Source organism: Pseudopodoces humilis, chromosome 3 (assembly GCF_049639895.1).
Source record: "Pseudopodoces humilis isolate 2021_Gansu_Grassland_sample_001 chromosome 3, ASM4963989v1, whole genome shotgun sequence".
NCBI lineage: Eukaryota > Metazoa > Chordata > Aves > Passeriformes > Paridae > Pseudopodoces > Pseudopodoces humilis.
The window spans coordinates 83,878,167-83,892,906 of NC_142202.1; the positions used below are offsets into that span (position 1 = coordinate 83,878,167).

The window sequence follows — 14,740 nt, forward strand, 5'->3', positions numbered from 1 at the left end:
AGGGAATCGTCTTTAATTTCTGATTTTTGCTTTTGCTGCCATGTCTCTCACTTTTTGATACAAAAAATATGGTCCTTCTTTCAATATCTACACATAATTCCCATTGCCCTGCCCAACATTGCTGAGTTTGGCATGCTGTGTGAGTGCAGAGCCAATTCTGTAGAGGCACTCAGGACAACCATGGTGAAACTGTGAAGATTTATCACGTACAACTGCTCCACAGGAGAAGGCAGTACCAAGGATGAAACCAATCTACAAAGCCTGCCAGCTGAAGGCACACAAAAAACAGTGCCTCAACAATCTGTCATCATAGAAACAAAACTGTTTTAACTTTTGCCAGAAAAAGCTAATGAATGGGAATTTACTGCCAAGGCAGGATGCTCTGAAACCACATACTGAACAGGTCAATCAGCTCATATTTTCATGGAATAAGTTATTGCTGTTACTGTCTTCCTTTTCCCTATTTCTCATGACAATGAAAGAAAATGTTTTCACAACACAGAGTTTAATTACAGCCTTCTGTATACACACTCGCTTTGGGGACAGAAGGCTATTATACAGAAATATGCATAAAATTAACAAAATGAACAACTGTATTCATATAAACATAAAAGTTTCTTAACTTTTAAAAGGCAACTGCCAAAGCTAAAGGCAGAACCGGTCCAGTCTTGTGTGTAGTACACCAGTTCCAGTGAGAGAAAGGTACTGACTCCAAGGAGAGAAAACTAAAACCTAGTATTCTGCATGAGAGTGATGCTTCTGATAGTAGCTGACACTATCAACTGCACTACACTTCTGAAAATATGGCATATTTACAATCCCTTAATCAATGCCTATCCTTTTTTCTTCTTCAACTAGCAGCATAAATGAGCTTGACAGAGGATGGGATGTGAATTCAATGAAAACATCTCCAATATTTTCTGTCCCTTTTTGAGTACTCAACATGTATTCAAATGGTAATGGAGAAATATGTGTGCATTTCTTCATGTACCTATTTCAGTACCATCACATTAACATTCAGTCCTCTGCCTAAATCCAGCAAAAATACACTGAGTGGAAAAAACAGTCAGTATTTCCAGTAATGAGTAACAGGGAATTCTGAGGTTTTTTCCTCATTCCCTCTCTATACTTGATCAGGAGATCGAGGATATCTTGTTCACCTATCCACTTTGCCCATACCCACCCTTGTTTGAGCCTGTTTACCCTCCCCTTGTTGTTGCTAGTTCTATATTTTAGTGGCATTCTCCTTCCTTCCAAGAAGGCACAGGCCATGCCAATTATTTTAGTCATGTGTCAAGACCAGTTCACAGTGGTTCTAGACAGTAGAGAGGTGTTTCTTTCAAGACTTTCAGCAGGGCTCCTAGGGAAGATTGCTTCTTTGACTTCTTTCACCAGAGCACCTTTCATAACACCCTAACCCATCCTCTCTTCCCTCTTGCAGAATAAGTGTCTTAGGTCATGTATGGTACATACCCACACAATGCAGAGATGAGCTAGGAAACTAGAAGGACCAAAAAGCTGTAAGTAAATGCCTGCCTTTACAATCATAATATCCCAAAAAAATGCATTTTATGAGATCCTGAAGGGTCAGGAGTGAATGCAGTGCCAACTTGCACACACAGACAATGAGATTTCACCACAGGAAAAAAAAAAAAAAAAAGGTTTTTTTTCCTAGGAATCCATTCTGTTGGGAAAGCATGATTTCCATTAATGGATTTAATTTTGTGCTGTGGGATATTTAAATTAATTACTGTTTTGACATGCTGCATTTGGCGAGAAAGTCAAATCTCAGAACAGTGATTCTTACCACTGTACTCTGACAGGCGCAGAACAATGAAACCCAGCTGAAAAAATGTGATTGTTACACTATAGCTATATATGCTATCTGATTTATTAAATCTGATCCAGACCCAGCCTGTGTATGGGAAAAAGAGAACCCTCATTCAACGTCCTCAGCACTCTTTCTTTTAGAATACCAGACCTGCCAAAGGAAGCAGAAGGAAAGAACTGATCTTAGCAAAGACAAGGTTTTAGAGGAACTACTCATGGGTGTTAAGAGCAACATCTTGAATCAAGTCAAAGCATCTCTGACTCAAAGCTTCAGGAAAACAGGCAACAGGACAGTGACCTAAATGAACAAGTTATTCTAGCCTTGGTTCCTGAACAGCAGCTCTTTGTGAGTACATTTCCACATGCATGCAACAAACCAGGAACTTAAACCCTGGAGCTATACAGCACCAGGGAGTGCTCCCACCACAGTCAACTGGCTATTCTCGGTGGAAGACTTACGCCCAGTCTTCACCACACCTGCTAGTTTGAATGTGAAATTTTCTTGCTGGAAATAATGTAATTGGAACCAATGTGTTTTCACAAAAGGTATTAATTTCAACAAATCAGTGTTTTCCAGCATGAAACTACTTGCTGAAAAGTTTTTGATCAGCTCGCCTGACAAATTAGCTGACTTAGTATCAGGGAGTATTTCTCAACAATGATTAGGGTTAAGTAGTCTTAACTGTTCTGGAGCCCCACTTTGTTACATTCCACACAGGCACACTGAAATCACAGATGTGTGAACACAGTCCTGCTGAAATGTTCACTCTTATCTTGGCCTGCAAGCCCAAATCTAAATTATCCTCTGAAACTTTTGAACTTTGCTGTAAACTTTGTCTGCACTGCCGGGAATTAATAACCATAGGTTGTGATTTATGGCATTGTGTGTTTTGCAGACTGGTGGTGAATGAATGAGGTGTATCTCCAGCTGCTGTTCACTCCTGATAGGCAGCTGTGAAGACCTCTTTGAAAAGGTCTTTTTGAATATGAAAAGCCTATTTTCCAACCATCACCAGGCTTTTTTTGTTTCCCAGATGCATAAGAACACTAAAGTGAAGGACAGACTGGACAGAGCTTGACATGGAATCTGACCTGCCATAAAACTTGGAGACACTTAAACGTGGCTTTGGATCAGTTTTCTCAACTATGACTAGTAGTCCAGTAGGAACTCTGGATCAGTGACACAGTCAGCAAGTCTATACTTTCAACAAAATTAGTCTCTCATGCTCAGAGACTAGTATTTCTGCATTATTTGTAGCTTTTCCAAGGTCTGCTCTTTCACCTGTGTGGTCACAACCAATTGTCATGGAGAAGGCACCAGGGAAGTGAGAGCCACTGCTGGCCATAACAAGTTAGATCCAACACTGTTTTCTTCTGGTATGGTATTGCTCCTTCCACTCTCTGCCATGCCCACACTTTTGGTTGATGCTAAGTGTTACTGTTACAAACTATTACTGTTCATAGTTTGCAGGATGCCTTGACTCCTTTTTCATGCTATTTCAGAACACTGTAAAAACTGCTGGAGAACTTAGCTGTAATAATCTCTTATTTTTAGTTTTTGTTGCTTTCTACTTCAATGCAAGGAAAATAACTCTTATAACTAGCAATGCAATATCATTCTGTACTGATCTGTGCCTTATTATGGTCTACCACAGGTTCTCAATGAGGCATTTCTGCTTTGTCCACATACCTGTTTTACTCCGAACTCTGTGCCTGCCAGTGTACCACTGCAGTCCTTTGTCTTGCAAACAGACATTGCATTTCTGCAAGAGGACAGGGCTGCTTTGATACAGCTGTGGCCCATGAAAGTGCCCCAAAACTGTCAGTCATCCAGCACTACTTAAAAGGTGAGGCCATTGGGCAGAAACAAGGACAGGAATATAGCTGTATTTTATTCACAGCATTCCCCAACTACTTTGCTTTGCTACTGATTTAAGACATTTTGGAAGACTGCTCCTATTAACATGTTCTATAAAGCTTCCAAAATACACCTTCCTCACAGAAAGCACATCTTTAGCAAGAATACCTACCTGATTGCCTGCATTGCCTACCTGAAAGACAGCAAATCCCATTCCCTCCGCTGACACTGTAATTGTCATTTGCTGTGCAGGGGGAATCTGAAAGAAACATGAGTAAACCAGTGTTTTCAAAGTACTTTCACTCAGCAGACTTTACAAAAGTATTCCTCACTTTTTACAGTACCTCCTTAGTCTGAAGCAGGAAACGGTTTCGAGTATCAACTGAGAATGTTTCTGGCATTTCCAAAGAAGGGGCTGTCACTGTTACATCCATTTCTGTTTTGCTTGCTGCAGTGAGAGCTGCAAACAGACTCAATGCTTGTAGAGCCACCACTGTGTCCTGTTGAGAGAAACAAACCCTTCAGTACTAAAAAGAAGAAGCCAGTGCAGCACATTGACCATGCCTTGGGGAGCTCATAGTCCCTGCATTGACACTTTGGTTGATCATGCTGGACTCTTCCTGCAGCCACCACCATATCTCTGGATTCCCCCGGCACGAAGAGAGCAACACAAGACAAGAAGTTAGCTACTGTGGAAATGGAAAATGAGGTGGCAGTCAGCTAAGGAAGTTTTCCTCCTGTGCAAGGTACATGCAACACCTGACGAACTGAAAGACACAACACTCAGAATTACACACCACACCAACCATGGAGAAAGACACAGAGGAAAATAACAATATTGCTACTTTCTAGATATATTTAGTGACTATGCATTAAGTACTCAGTATTGCACAGGAATTTTTCAGGGTGCCTTGATCGTTGACACAAAAGCTACAGGTCTGAAAAATTATTAACACTAATTTTAACAAAAGGCTGGAATTAATTTTTATCAGACACTCAGCACCAATTAAAAGGGTTTCAGACCAGTTTATCCTCTGTATTTAATCCAAAGATTTGGTGCAATTATTTAACCACTGCAGAATATACTTACAAACACACTGTCATATATGTATCTAAAATTCTTTTTTTCATCTTTGTGTGTGATTGTAGACATAGCTCTCCAGGTTTTGAACACAAGAGGCAGTATTTGAATGTTTGGTCCAGTTTAAGGAATGAGAATTTTAACATCCACTATTTTCTGTGAAGAAATACAGTAATCAAATACATGTCTCTAATCTTCTCAGGGACTTTTACTGTTCATGCAGTTCATTTTGCACCTATTTTTAACCAGTAAGAGTGAAGAAATTGGTCTTTCAGGCTTGGCATACAGATACTTTATTTATTATTAGGCCACTTCTAGTAACAAAATTCTAACATAACAGGAATTCATTCACCACAACATGGTGGCTGTGCTGTACCTTAAGGGGCTAGCACGTGCTGACTATTCACTCTAAGTGATAAAAAAATCCACTCTCCTTCCCATGCCATGTTCTTGTCTGAGATGACCTGCTTACCACTGGTTTCTTAAAATGCAGAAAGATCAGCTGATTAGCAACTGCAAATTCTTACAACTGTAAGCTGTATCATGTATAGAGATTATGGTAAATTAATACACCCTAACTTATAAAGCATCACACATGCAACTTAATTCTTTCCTCCTTATTGTTCAACAATATATTAAGTTTCTTGTGTAATTAACTCATGGAAGGAAACATTCCAGCAATTATTTTTTAAAGCAATCTTAGAAGTTAAGTAAAAAACTATGGAGTCATTTCTAAAATTAAAAAAGGCATCTAGCTAGACATTGGAGTAATTTTGAAATCAAAACAGTTTAGACTATGGAAGAACAAAAGGATTAAATCAATTTCTTAATTTTACCATCAAGGGTAAATGATATGTTGCTACATTTTCAAACTTTCAACTAAAGTAGATTTCAGGAGAATAGAGAAAAGCTTTCTAAACTCATTTAGTGCTTCAATCAACCTCTCCAAATAATAAGCAAGAATTAACACACTAGGAAAGCATTAATACCTCAGGGGAACCAGGCTGGTTCTTAAATTCCATTTTACTCAGAACACATTTCTCTCAGATTAATACCAACCAACATCTGAAAATAATGAAGGATGGCCTGTACACCTTGGTACCAAGCAGCATGATGACATGTGGCATTTTACTGTGAGCGGCATTTGTAGTTAATTTAAAAACTAGTTTAAACCAATGCAATCCAAAGTACTATCTAATTTTTTGGATGCCAGCACAGCTTACAAGATGTGGCTTCAATAACATGGAAACCTCCTGGAGATAGTGAAGGTTTTCCAAATTTCATGGCCCATCAAAAATCTATGCAATAATAAGGACAAAGTACATTATTAAGTTAAGACCAAATGCCAACAGAGGGATTAGGTTAGGCTGTTTTTCTAGTAAAACCTACTCCTTTTAGTTAAAGGCTAAGTTAATAGCCTTTCAGGAGTTGAGGACCTACACATGGTAAGAATAAAAAGAGGCTTCTCTCCTTGGAAAGAAAGTAAGCGTAGATATCCATCATACTTATTTCAAAATTATGTTTAAACACTTTTCCATGGACACTACTATTTCTTCTTAATTTGTTATTAGTATGTTATATAAAGAAGGTCTCCCTCTAATTCTCTTTTTTACTAGACTTGCCAAAAATACTAAAACTGGCAGTTCAGGAGTAAGATGCCAATAATTCAAGCTTGTACATAACCAAGGCTGTTACAGCAAAACAAAGCTCAGTAATTATTATGTAAAAATGGTCCTTTTTTATTTTTAAATATACACTGTTTGATTAGAAAGCATAGCAAAACCCCTTAAGACAAGATATTACCTGAGTAGATGAAAATCCCCCAAGGTGATTTCTTTGATGACTTAACCATTTCATAATAGGGATCCCCTCAGCAAATCTGTCTTGATGAAAGTGAGAGAGAAGAGCGTATGCTGCAAGTTCAATATCAATGGACCGTGGCTGCCATGAGTCAGAAATTTCAGAAGCAGGTGTTACCCAGAAACGAAATTCTCCTGTAAAAGGAACCAATAACAACCTCAGATCCACAGACTGAAGTCTTTGGATTTCTGGCAAAGTCTTAGGGGAAGCCTCTTCATTAACACTTACACATGGGTTCTAGCAAGGATCCTGTGTTAGTGTTTAGGCACGTGTTCCATAAAGGCCTGACTTAAGTACTTCTTCAGCAATGTTTGAATCTAGATACAAATAAAGCTGGAGTCCAAATCAGTCACTCAACTGATTTCAGTGAACTTTGCATTGATCCTTTCCTTCTCAGCCCAAAGTGCTCACATAAAGGAGCCCTTCTGAAAAAGACACCTAGTTGTCCCAGTGCTCCTTTCTCTCAGGACCAGAGAAGGCACCTCAGGCAGCACAGCTGCTCAATAGACTCTTTCTTGAGTAAGGCCTTCCCAAAAAAATTACTTCTTCTCTTCCCAGAAGTGACTGTCCAAAAGGCCTAACACAGTAAACATAGATGGACGCTCAAAAGGCCCCATTGCTATGCTACAACACAAATTCATTTGGATTTTTCAAGGCGAGTTACTATTTTGAGCCAAAAACTTCCATTTCTTATACTCCATATGGTTTGTTCTTCCCACAAATTAGGACAAATAATCCAGCTGAACTTGAAAGAGGTTAAATATACCAAGATTATAGGTCCCCAAAGAAAGTGCAACAGACCTCTGTATTGTCTTACAGAAAGTCCAATACTTCACCTCTTCTTTCCAATACTCATTGTTCCCCAATATCCTCCTGATCTCTCCAAACTACACTGGAATAGTTAACTTCATCCATTTATCTCTCTCTAACCAGGCTGATCATACGAGTGTGCATAATAAAACAGGAAAACTGACAAGTCATGTCCTTCAACAGCATCACAGTACTCCTATCAGGAACACTGTAACTGGGAATGAAATCCCAAGCCTTGTGAATTGTCACTCATTTGTGGACACTTGTCATGAAGGCTGTCTTGGAACTTCCTATCTAATTCTCCTTATCATACTCTGAGCAGATTTGAATTCTGAACACACAGCTGTAGATATATGATAGACATTTTTAAAGTTGACAAAAATCTATCTGTGCAACTGTATAAAATATTTGTGCAGTACCTTGGCGTTCTGCTCTCTGGTTCAACATATTCAGTGCTTCCTTCGCTCTTGTACTTTTTGCCCAGGACAATGCGTATGTCACAAGTGCCAATGTGTAATTATCTGAAATGCCTTCTTCTAATTTATCTTCTAGAAAATTTGTAGCAGTCTTGATGGCATAAGCATGCTGGAAATTAAGATAATATTGAAGACTGTACAGTGAATAAAACATATCTTGGAATAGTAAAATGTAAAACAAAAATTTGTAGTGATCCAGAAAAATTACTAGCCCCAAACCACAGCCAGTAAATAATGAAAATCTCATTCAGAATCACAGATGAATCTCAAAGGCAAACCTTTTGATCTGGCACTGCTTTTATGAAAATGAGTAATTTCAATTAAATCAATTAGAACAGCTTAACATCTTTAAGACTAGTTCCCACCCAAGAAATTTCTTTGCAAGTTCTTAGATTAAAGTCATGACAATATTCTTGTGAAGAGAAACTGCCTTTAGATTTTGAAAATATAAAATTGAAGGGTTTAACATAACTTTGCATTGCTTTGAATAGGTAAGGGATGTTTAACAAAATGAGGTTAAATTTTGTCTGTGTTCAAAAATCCTTCTATTTATATTATCTACCAAGCGTTTGCCAGATATTAAGAAAATTTATGAAGCATTCTTGTAACTATGAATCATATTTATGAATTCCAATACCTGTTTATCTGGGAACCCCAGGAGGGATGACATGATGTAAGCTGTGAGAGTAATTGGGTTATTGGTTCCTCCTTGAAGATCACTGTTTAACACTTTCCCAGGCTCCTGGAACTCTCCATTTAATTTCTGATGACGGACAATCCATTTAGCTGTATCCATAAGTACATCTTCATCAATATCTATGAACGGACGAGCTTGGAGGAAACATCTCAATACAAAGGCTGATAACCTTGGAGAAAAGGTTCATCAAGTAAGTCAAATTTAGCCATGCATTACAGCTTCCTCTGTTTCAGATGATATAAGAATACTGTAAAGTATAAGGTGGTCTATACAACCCTACCAAGCAGAGCAAAATGCATGCCACGCCCATCTAAGCAAGTAAACTAAATTTAATCCAAAAAAAAATTAAGACATGTCCTTTTCTACGAAGATCACCCCTTCTACAGCTATATTTCAAAAATAAATACAGAGTATAGACTATGAATCTGTCAGCACAAGCATATCTTTATTCAAATGTTGCTCTCCTGCCTTCTGCTGCTACAAAGATGTTATAGTTCACAAAGTGATGCAGTTACAAGTGTGATGTTAATTACCACCACTATCTCTGTAATGATATCCTTGAAACAACCTTTGCTGGTTTATTATTAATCCCACATTATCCCCCGACTCCCTTCTTTCCAAATGTGCATTCATGTAACTCGTCACTGCACTATTTAAGTACCAGAACTGCCAGCACAGGTAAATAATCTTCATCTTCCAAACCATCAATACTGAGTCAAAGGCAAACCCTCCTGATGTCAGTGAAAGATGCCCACTGACTCCAGAAGAAAGCCTCATTCAGTGGCACAGTAACAGGGACAGAAGCACGAATTGAAATATGTAAGTACATCTAAACTGAACAAGGCTTAGCAGAACAAAGTGCTGGAACCTCTCTCCGTTATCTATCTGGCTTCCACAACTACACTCTGTATGCTTCCTGGAGTGAAACTCAGCACTGAAAAGACTATTTCAGCTGTGTGTCTCAATAAAAGGAAGTGTGACAGATGCGAGTAGAACAAATTTTTACCACCAGCAACTTTGTTCACCCCCTACAAAATGTCTCAGTCAGTCTTCAGCTTCCAGTACAGAGATAACTGATAATCTGATTGAAGCAGTGATGATCACGTAGCCCTAAATGGTTTCAGTCAAGTGCTATCAATACCTAATTTAATTGTTATTGTTCATTCCTTTGAGTAAAGTAACAGAAAAAACTTTCAGACTAAACCATTTCCTCAGTTAAAATAATTCATCATTCTTTTATTTCTATTTTTTTCAAAATTAAAAAGTCTTGCCATAATAATGCCTTTGACAATATGTTATCCAGCAAGACCTTAGAGCTGGCCTGAACACCTAATGAAAAACAGGCAGAAGGCTAATACAGCTGGAAACTTTTACCAGCTTCACAAAAACTTTTCAGATGCAGGGAAAATATCTAAAATACTAAAATTCCACAGTGATTCTGGCAGAACTACTCACCATGTGCTCCCAGAGGGATCTTCATTTCCAAAGGCACTAAAAGAGCCATCATCCCTCTGGAAAAGCAGCTCTCTTTGGTAGCCTGAAGTGGAAAAGTAGAGACAGGTATTGAACACTCTCCTCTCATGCGGGTCCCAGCACAAACCAGAACTGAAAATGCTGATATGATACAAGGTGCTTTCTAAGGCTGAGAAGAGCACAACTCAAGCTTGTATTTCTTAAAAAACCTGCCAAATATGGAGGAACACACAAAACCACATGGAAAATTATGAGGAAGTGGGTAGCAATGGATCAAAGGATCCATCTACAAAAGGAGAACCAGAAACTCCTGCAGCTGCTCATCAGCCACCCAGTGCAGAGAGTGCCCCCACACACCCAGGCGTTCCTGAGCAGAGCAGTGAGAGCAGAGCAGAGATGCTCTAAAGTTCATTGCTTCATCATTTTGGGGAGCTTGTGTACCTACAGAAGTGCTCTACCTTTACAGCAGAAGGAAGAACAAGCAAAAATTGTTTTCCAACTGGAAGGGCAAGGCTACAAATGCTGCTGGAAAACCAGACCTCCTCTTCAGGTGACTTTTGCCAAATTGGTAGGCTTGCTATCAGAAAAAGCAAGCTGGAAGAAATGGTTCTGAACTGAGTGAAAAATTTCAAAAGACCTGAAGATCCAAAATCCTAGAAGAACCCTTTAAAATGTTATCCTAAGATTTTTTCAATATCCTGGACAAGTGCAGCTATCTCCTGACTGCAGGATAAATAATAATATTATTTATCCCATAATGAAAGGGCCTCAAAGGCTCACTCACAACTACCAGCAGCATTCTCACTCATAGACAGCTTCTGTAGAGAACCAGTGTTTGCTCAAGTTAGAAATTAAGAGCTTCCTGTGCTATGCTACTCCCTGTAGTTTCTGGTTTCTAAAGGCTTTCTTCCCTTACATTCTGCCTGCCATTCGTGAATGTAGAATAGTAACAGCACCTATTTATAGCATTTCATAACATCTTTTCTTTCCCTCCACTTTTCCCTTTTCCCTTGGTTTGGCTATTTTAGCTATTAATTAAGAAAGTATACTCATTAATCAAAGACCTGATAGATACAGACACAATACAGAATCAGGCAGAAAGAAAACTCTAAGGCAGCCATTGGTAAGTCCTACACAAATGAATGAATTTACACAAATATGTCCTGTGAGGTCCACTGAACTACAACTCTAACTAGAGTCCTGAAAAATGTTCCTTGCTTTCACTAATAAAGGATTCATCCCCCACTTCCATACCATCCTGACTGTAGATACAGTGAGTGAACCATACCCCTAATTACTGAGGAACAACTAGCCTGGTCCTTCAATCTAAGCAGCAATGTAAGATGAATTCCTAGTCATGGTTTGTCTGTAATAAAAGAGAATGAGAAATAAAGCTGTGAATCTGCTACAGTATATCTGGGTACCTTCCCATGTAACCCCACTAGCAACAAATTTAGCTTTGGGTCTTCTTTAGAAGAATTTTACAATTTACAATATAAATCTTTGCTTTAATATAGGGGATATGTTATGTGTTATGTGTTATAGGTTAAGTGCTATATGACAGTAGCTAATTACATCACTAAAACTGATGAATCTTTCAGACATAGTATCATTAACTGAGATGACAGGTAAGTAAAGTATTCTCAAATGGAAGGAAAAAAAAGGAGGAAGGAGTGGCATTTCTCCCCAAGAAAAGCAAAAGTCACTGCCAAAGTTTCAGCCTCCAAATAATGTTCTATGAGGAGCACAAATACATGTATATATAGAAATAAAACTGCTTCCTTTTCAAAACTATCTGACTGCAAGGCCTGAAAATAAGGTCTTCTGTTTCTCTGCAGAACTGGCAATATACAGCAATAAGTATTATAATCATCATCCTGCTGGTAGTGTAAAAGCACTGGACTACAACTTTCAGCCTGCTTAACAAAGACTGCTGAGCAGCCCTTACACAGGCACAAATTCATCTCAGAATGTAAGCTTGGGAGGGATCAGGAAGATGAGCAGAACCAGAGGGAGGGAGATCACTCAGCTATTTCCTACATTCTGTTTGCTTTTGTCTCAGTGCCAGCCCTACTGCAGTCACGCACAAGCCTCCCAACACGAGCGTATCTAGCATGGGAAGTCTGCAGGAACACTGGAACAGGAGAGCCGGAGGCTGTGAACAGCCGCGCTCGGTCCAACGGACACTCAATCACACGTGAGAAAATGATGCTTCCAATGTCAACACATAGAAGTGGAAAGGCAAGGAAAAGAAGGATCCTATTATGATGTCCACTGCTATTTTCAGAGGGTTGGCTGGACCCCAAAAGATGTAGGAGGCTCGCTGAAAAGAGCTTGTAAGGCTGAAAGAGGAATGTATGAGGATGGAAAAGACTTCAGAAAGATGTGAAAGACTAAAGGATCATACATTTTAAATAGTTTGGAAATTTGCTCAAAATTTTTACCTCTTTGGGTCTAATAACAAAGCTTTCAGGCCAATCAGGTTTTTTTCATTTCAGAGAAAGTGATTACAAGATGGAATTTGTCATTACCACAATTAGGAATTGTGCTTACAAGGCAACTTTTCTTTGGCTTTCCCTTTGTTCTAAGTAAATAAAACTGCTAAAAGAAAGATCATGTAGCAGTTCCTGCTAGCTATATGATCCCTTCGTCTCACAAGCATTTAGCCATAAACTAATTATATTTACTTCAGATTCTGAGGTTACTTTTTTAAATACTTGGTGAATTATGACATATGAAATAGTCTGTTTTAAATTAAACTTCATAACAATCCTTTCAAAAACTAAGCCTATAAAAATTACATATTAGCTTAAGTTAAATTTCAAGTTGAAGATTACACTTGAAAAAATAATCAGTGCAACAACAGAAAACAATTATTAAAATAAAGCAAAAAAATATTTTTTTAGATTGTGATTGTTTTCTATGTTAAGGTTATAAATATTTCAGCATACTTACTGTTTTGGCACCTACAGTGTTAAAAACATGTACCTCAATTCAAAGCCTCAGAAAGAAGTTAAAACACAATACAATCTGTATGTAAGTGACATTTAAACCAGTAACTTTCATTTGCTTTTAAATAACTTAAATAAATCCACTATTGGAAAACTTCAGAAAACTATGGTACCAAAGCTCAGTCTTAAAAGAGTGATAGATCACTCACAAACTTCAGAGTAGCTGTTTACATAACACATCTCTTCCTCCCCACTGTACTTTTCAACTAAACCATGTAGTAGGAAGGGTTTTTAAAAAAAAAAAAAACATTTAACTGCTTTGACAGAAAATTAGAATCCTGATGAAAGGGAAATTTATTTTGAGCTGTGCCTTTTCCAAGGGAAATGTCAACTTTAAAAAAATCAAACAAAAAAGGCTTTGAGGGGGTAAACAAAAATTGAAAATGTCATCACGATGCCTTAGTAGGGGTGCAGCTCACACGGGGCCGGTGTCACTGCTCAGCATGGAGACTGACACGTGGCGGCTGTGGGACACCATAGTTAGACACTGTCTGATCCAAAAGCCAGAGTTCAACTGTGGTCTCCAAACGTTGTGATGTTCTGGAGTATCTCCCAATTCAAACATACAACAATTTCCAACTACAACTTTCCAGCTTTTGATTTCTAGCACAGAGTTCACTTCTAATGAAGTCTAAAATTTGTGTGGGCAAAAAAGCCAGCCATGAGATCAAATGCCACTCCTTGAGCTCTACAAGGACACGTCAGCCCAGGATGGAGTCACTGAAGACGTGGGAAGAATATGGTTCACTCTGCTCACTGACTCATTTTAAACTGCTGTGCCCCAGGCTGAGATACGAAATATTCCCTCACATGTGGTTTTATCAAACAAGAAGTAATAACCATCTAGGAAATCCATGTGAATTACCTTTTAGAACACATTTCTCACCTGAAAAAAAGTAATTATACAAAACCAGCATTTTTTTCTGGGAGAATTTTCCCTTGTAAACAAAATAATTTGCTGTCTATCAGCCAGAATAAAGAGGAAAGAAAAGAAAAAAAAACGGGTTTCTCTTCCAGTTGTCGTGACACAAACTGAGCAATATTTCAAACACCAGATGCAGAGTCACAGAAATCTTTTTACTAGGAAGATATCTTAAAAATCTAACATCTTTCTTTTATGCATACAGACCTTTTCTCATAAACGATACTGCTTTTGATCTAATATCCTCTCTCAGCTGCCTGGTTTTAATCAAGTATTGCAAAATATAAACATTTGGAGCAAAATTGATCATATTCTGTTCACCACAGCCATAAGGCATCTTAATCAATGATGACAAACCGTTGATAGAAGGCCCAAGTAAATCACCTGGAAGATAAAATTCAACCAAAATAAACCAAAGCTTATTGCAAATAAATGCATACCTCACACATTAGGGGTGGTAAAATCTAAATTGGGATAAAATATTACATATTACAACTATATATATATATATATATATATATATGATATATTAGGAATAGTAATAAACATCACTAAGCAGTCAGAAAAAATACTTCATCTACTGATCAACTTTACACCCACTGATGCAGCTCTCTACAGACCTTTCCAACTACAGAGTAATTTCAAACAGTTGCCATTAAAAAAAAAACCAAACAAAAAACTCAAAAGCAAAGAAACAAAACCCCACATAACCAAAAGCTATT

General features: G+C 38.1%; 1 protein-coding gene across 1 annotated transcript in view; it reads right to left on the minus strand.

Moving 5' to 3' along the window:
- Positions 1-14,740, minus strand: part of CD109 (CD109 molecule) — a 69,856-nt gene that overhangs the window by 13,768 nt on the left and 41,348 nt on the right. Inside the window, exons 23-29 of the mRNA XM_005518144.3 lie at positions 14,226-14,402; positions 10,068-10,149; positions 8,553-8,781; positions 7,859-8,024; positions 6,573-6,763; positions 4,033-4,188; positions 3,882-3,947 (exon numbers count right to left, since the gene is read on the minus strand). Of these exons, the coding sequence (XP_005518201.2) occupies positions 3,882-3,947; positions 4,033-4,188; positions 6,573-6,763; positions 7,859-8,024; positions 8,553-8,781; positions 10,068-10,149; positions 14,226-14,402 (1,067 nt within the window). The remainder of the gene's footprint in view (positions 1-3,881; positions 3,948-4,032; positions 4,189-6,572; positions 6,764-7,858; positions 8,025-8,552; positions 8,782-10,067; positions 10,150-14,225; positions 14,403-14,740) is intronic.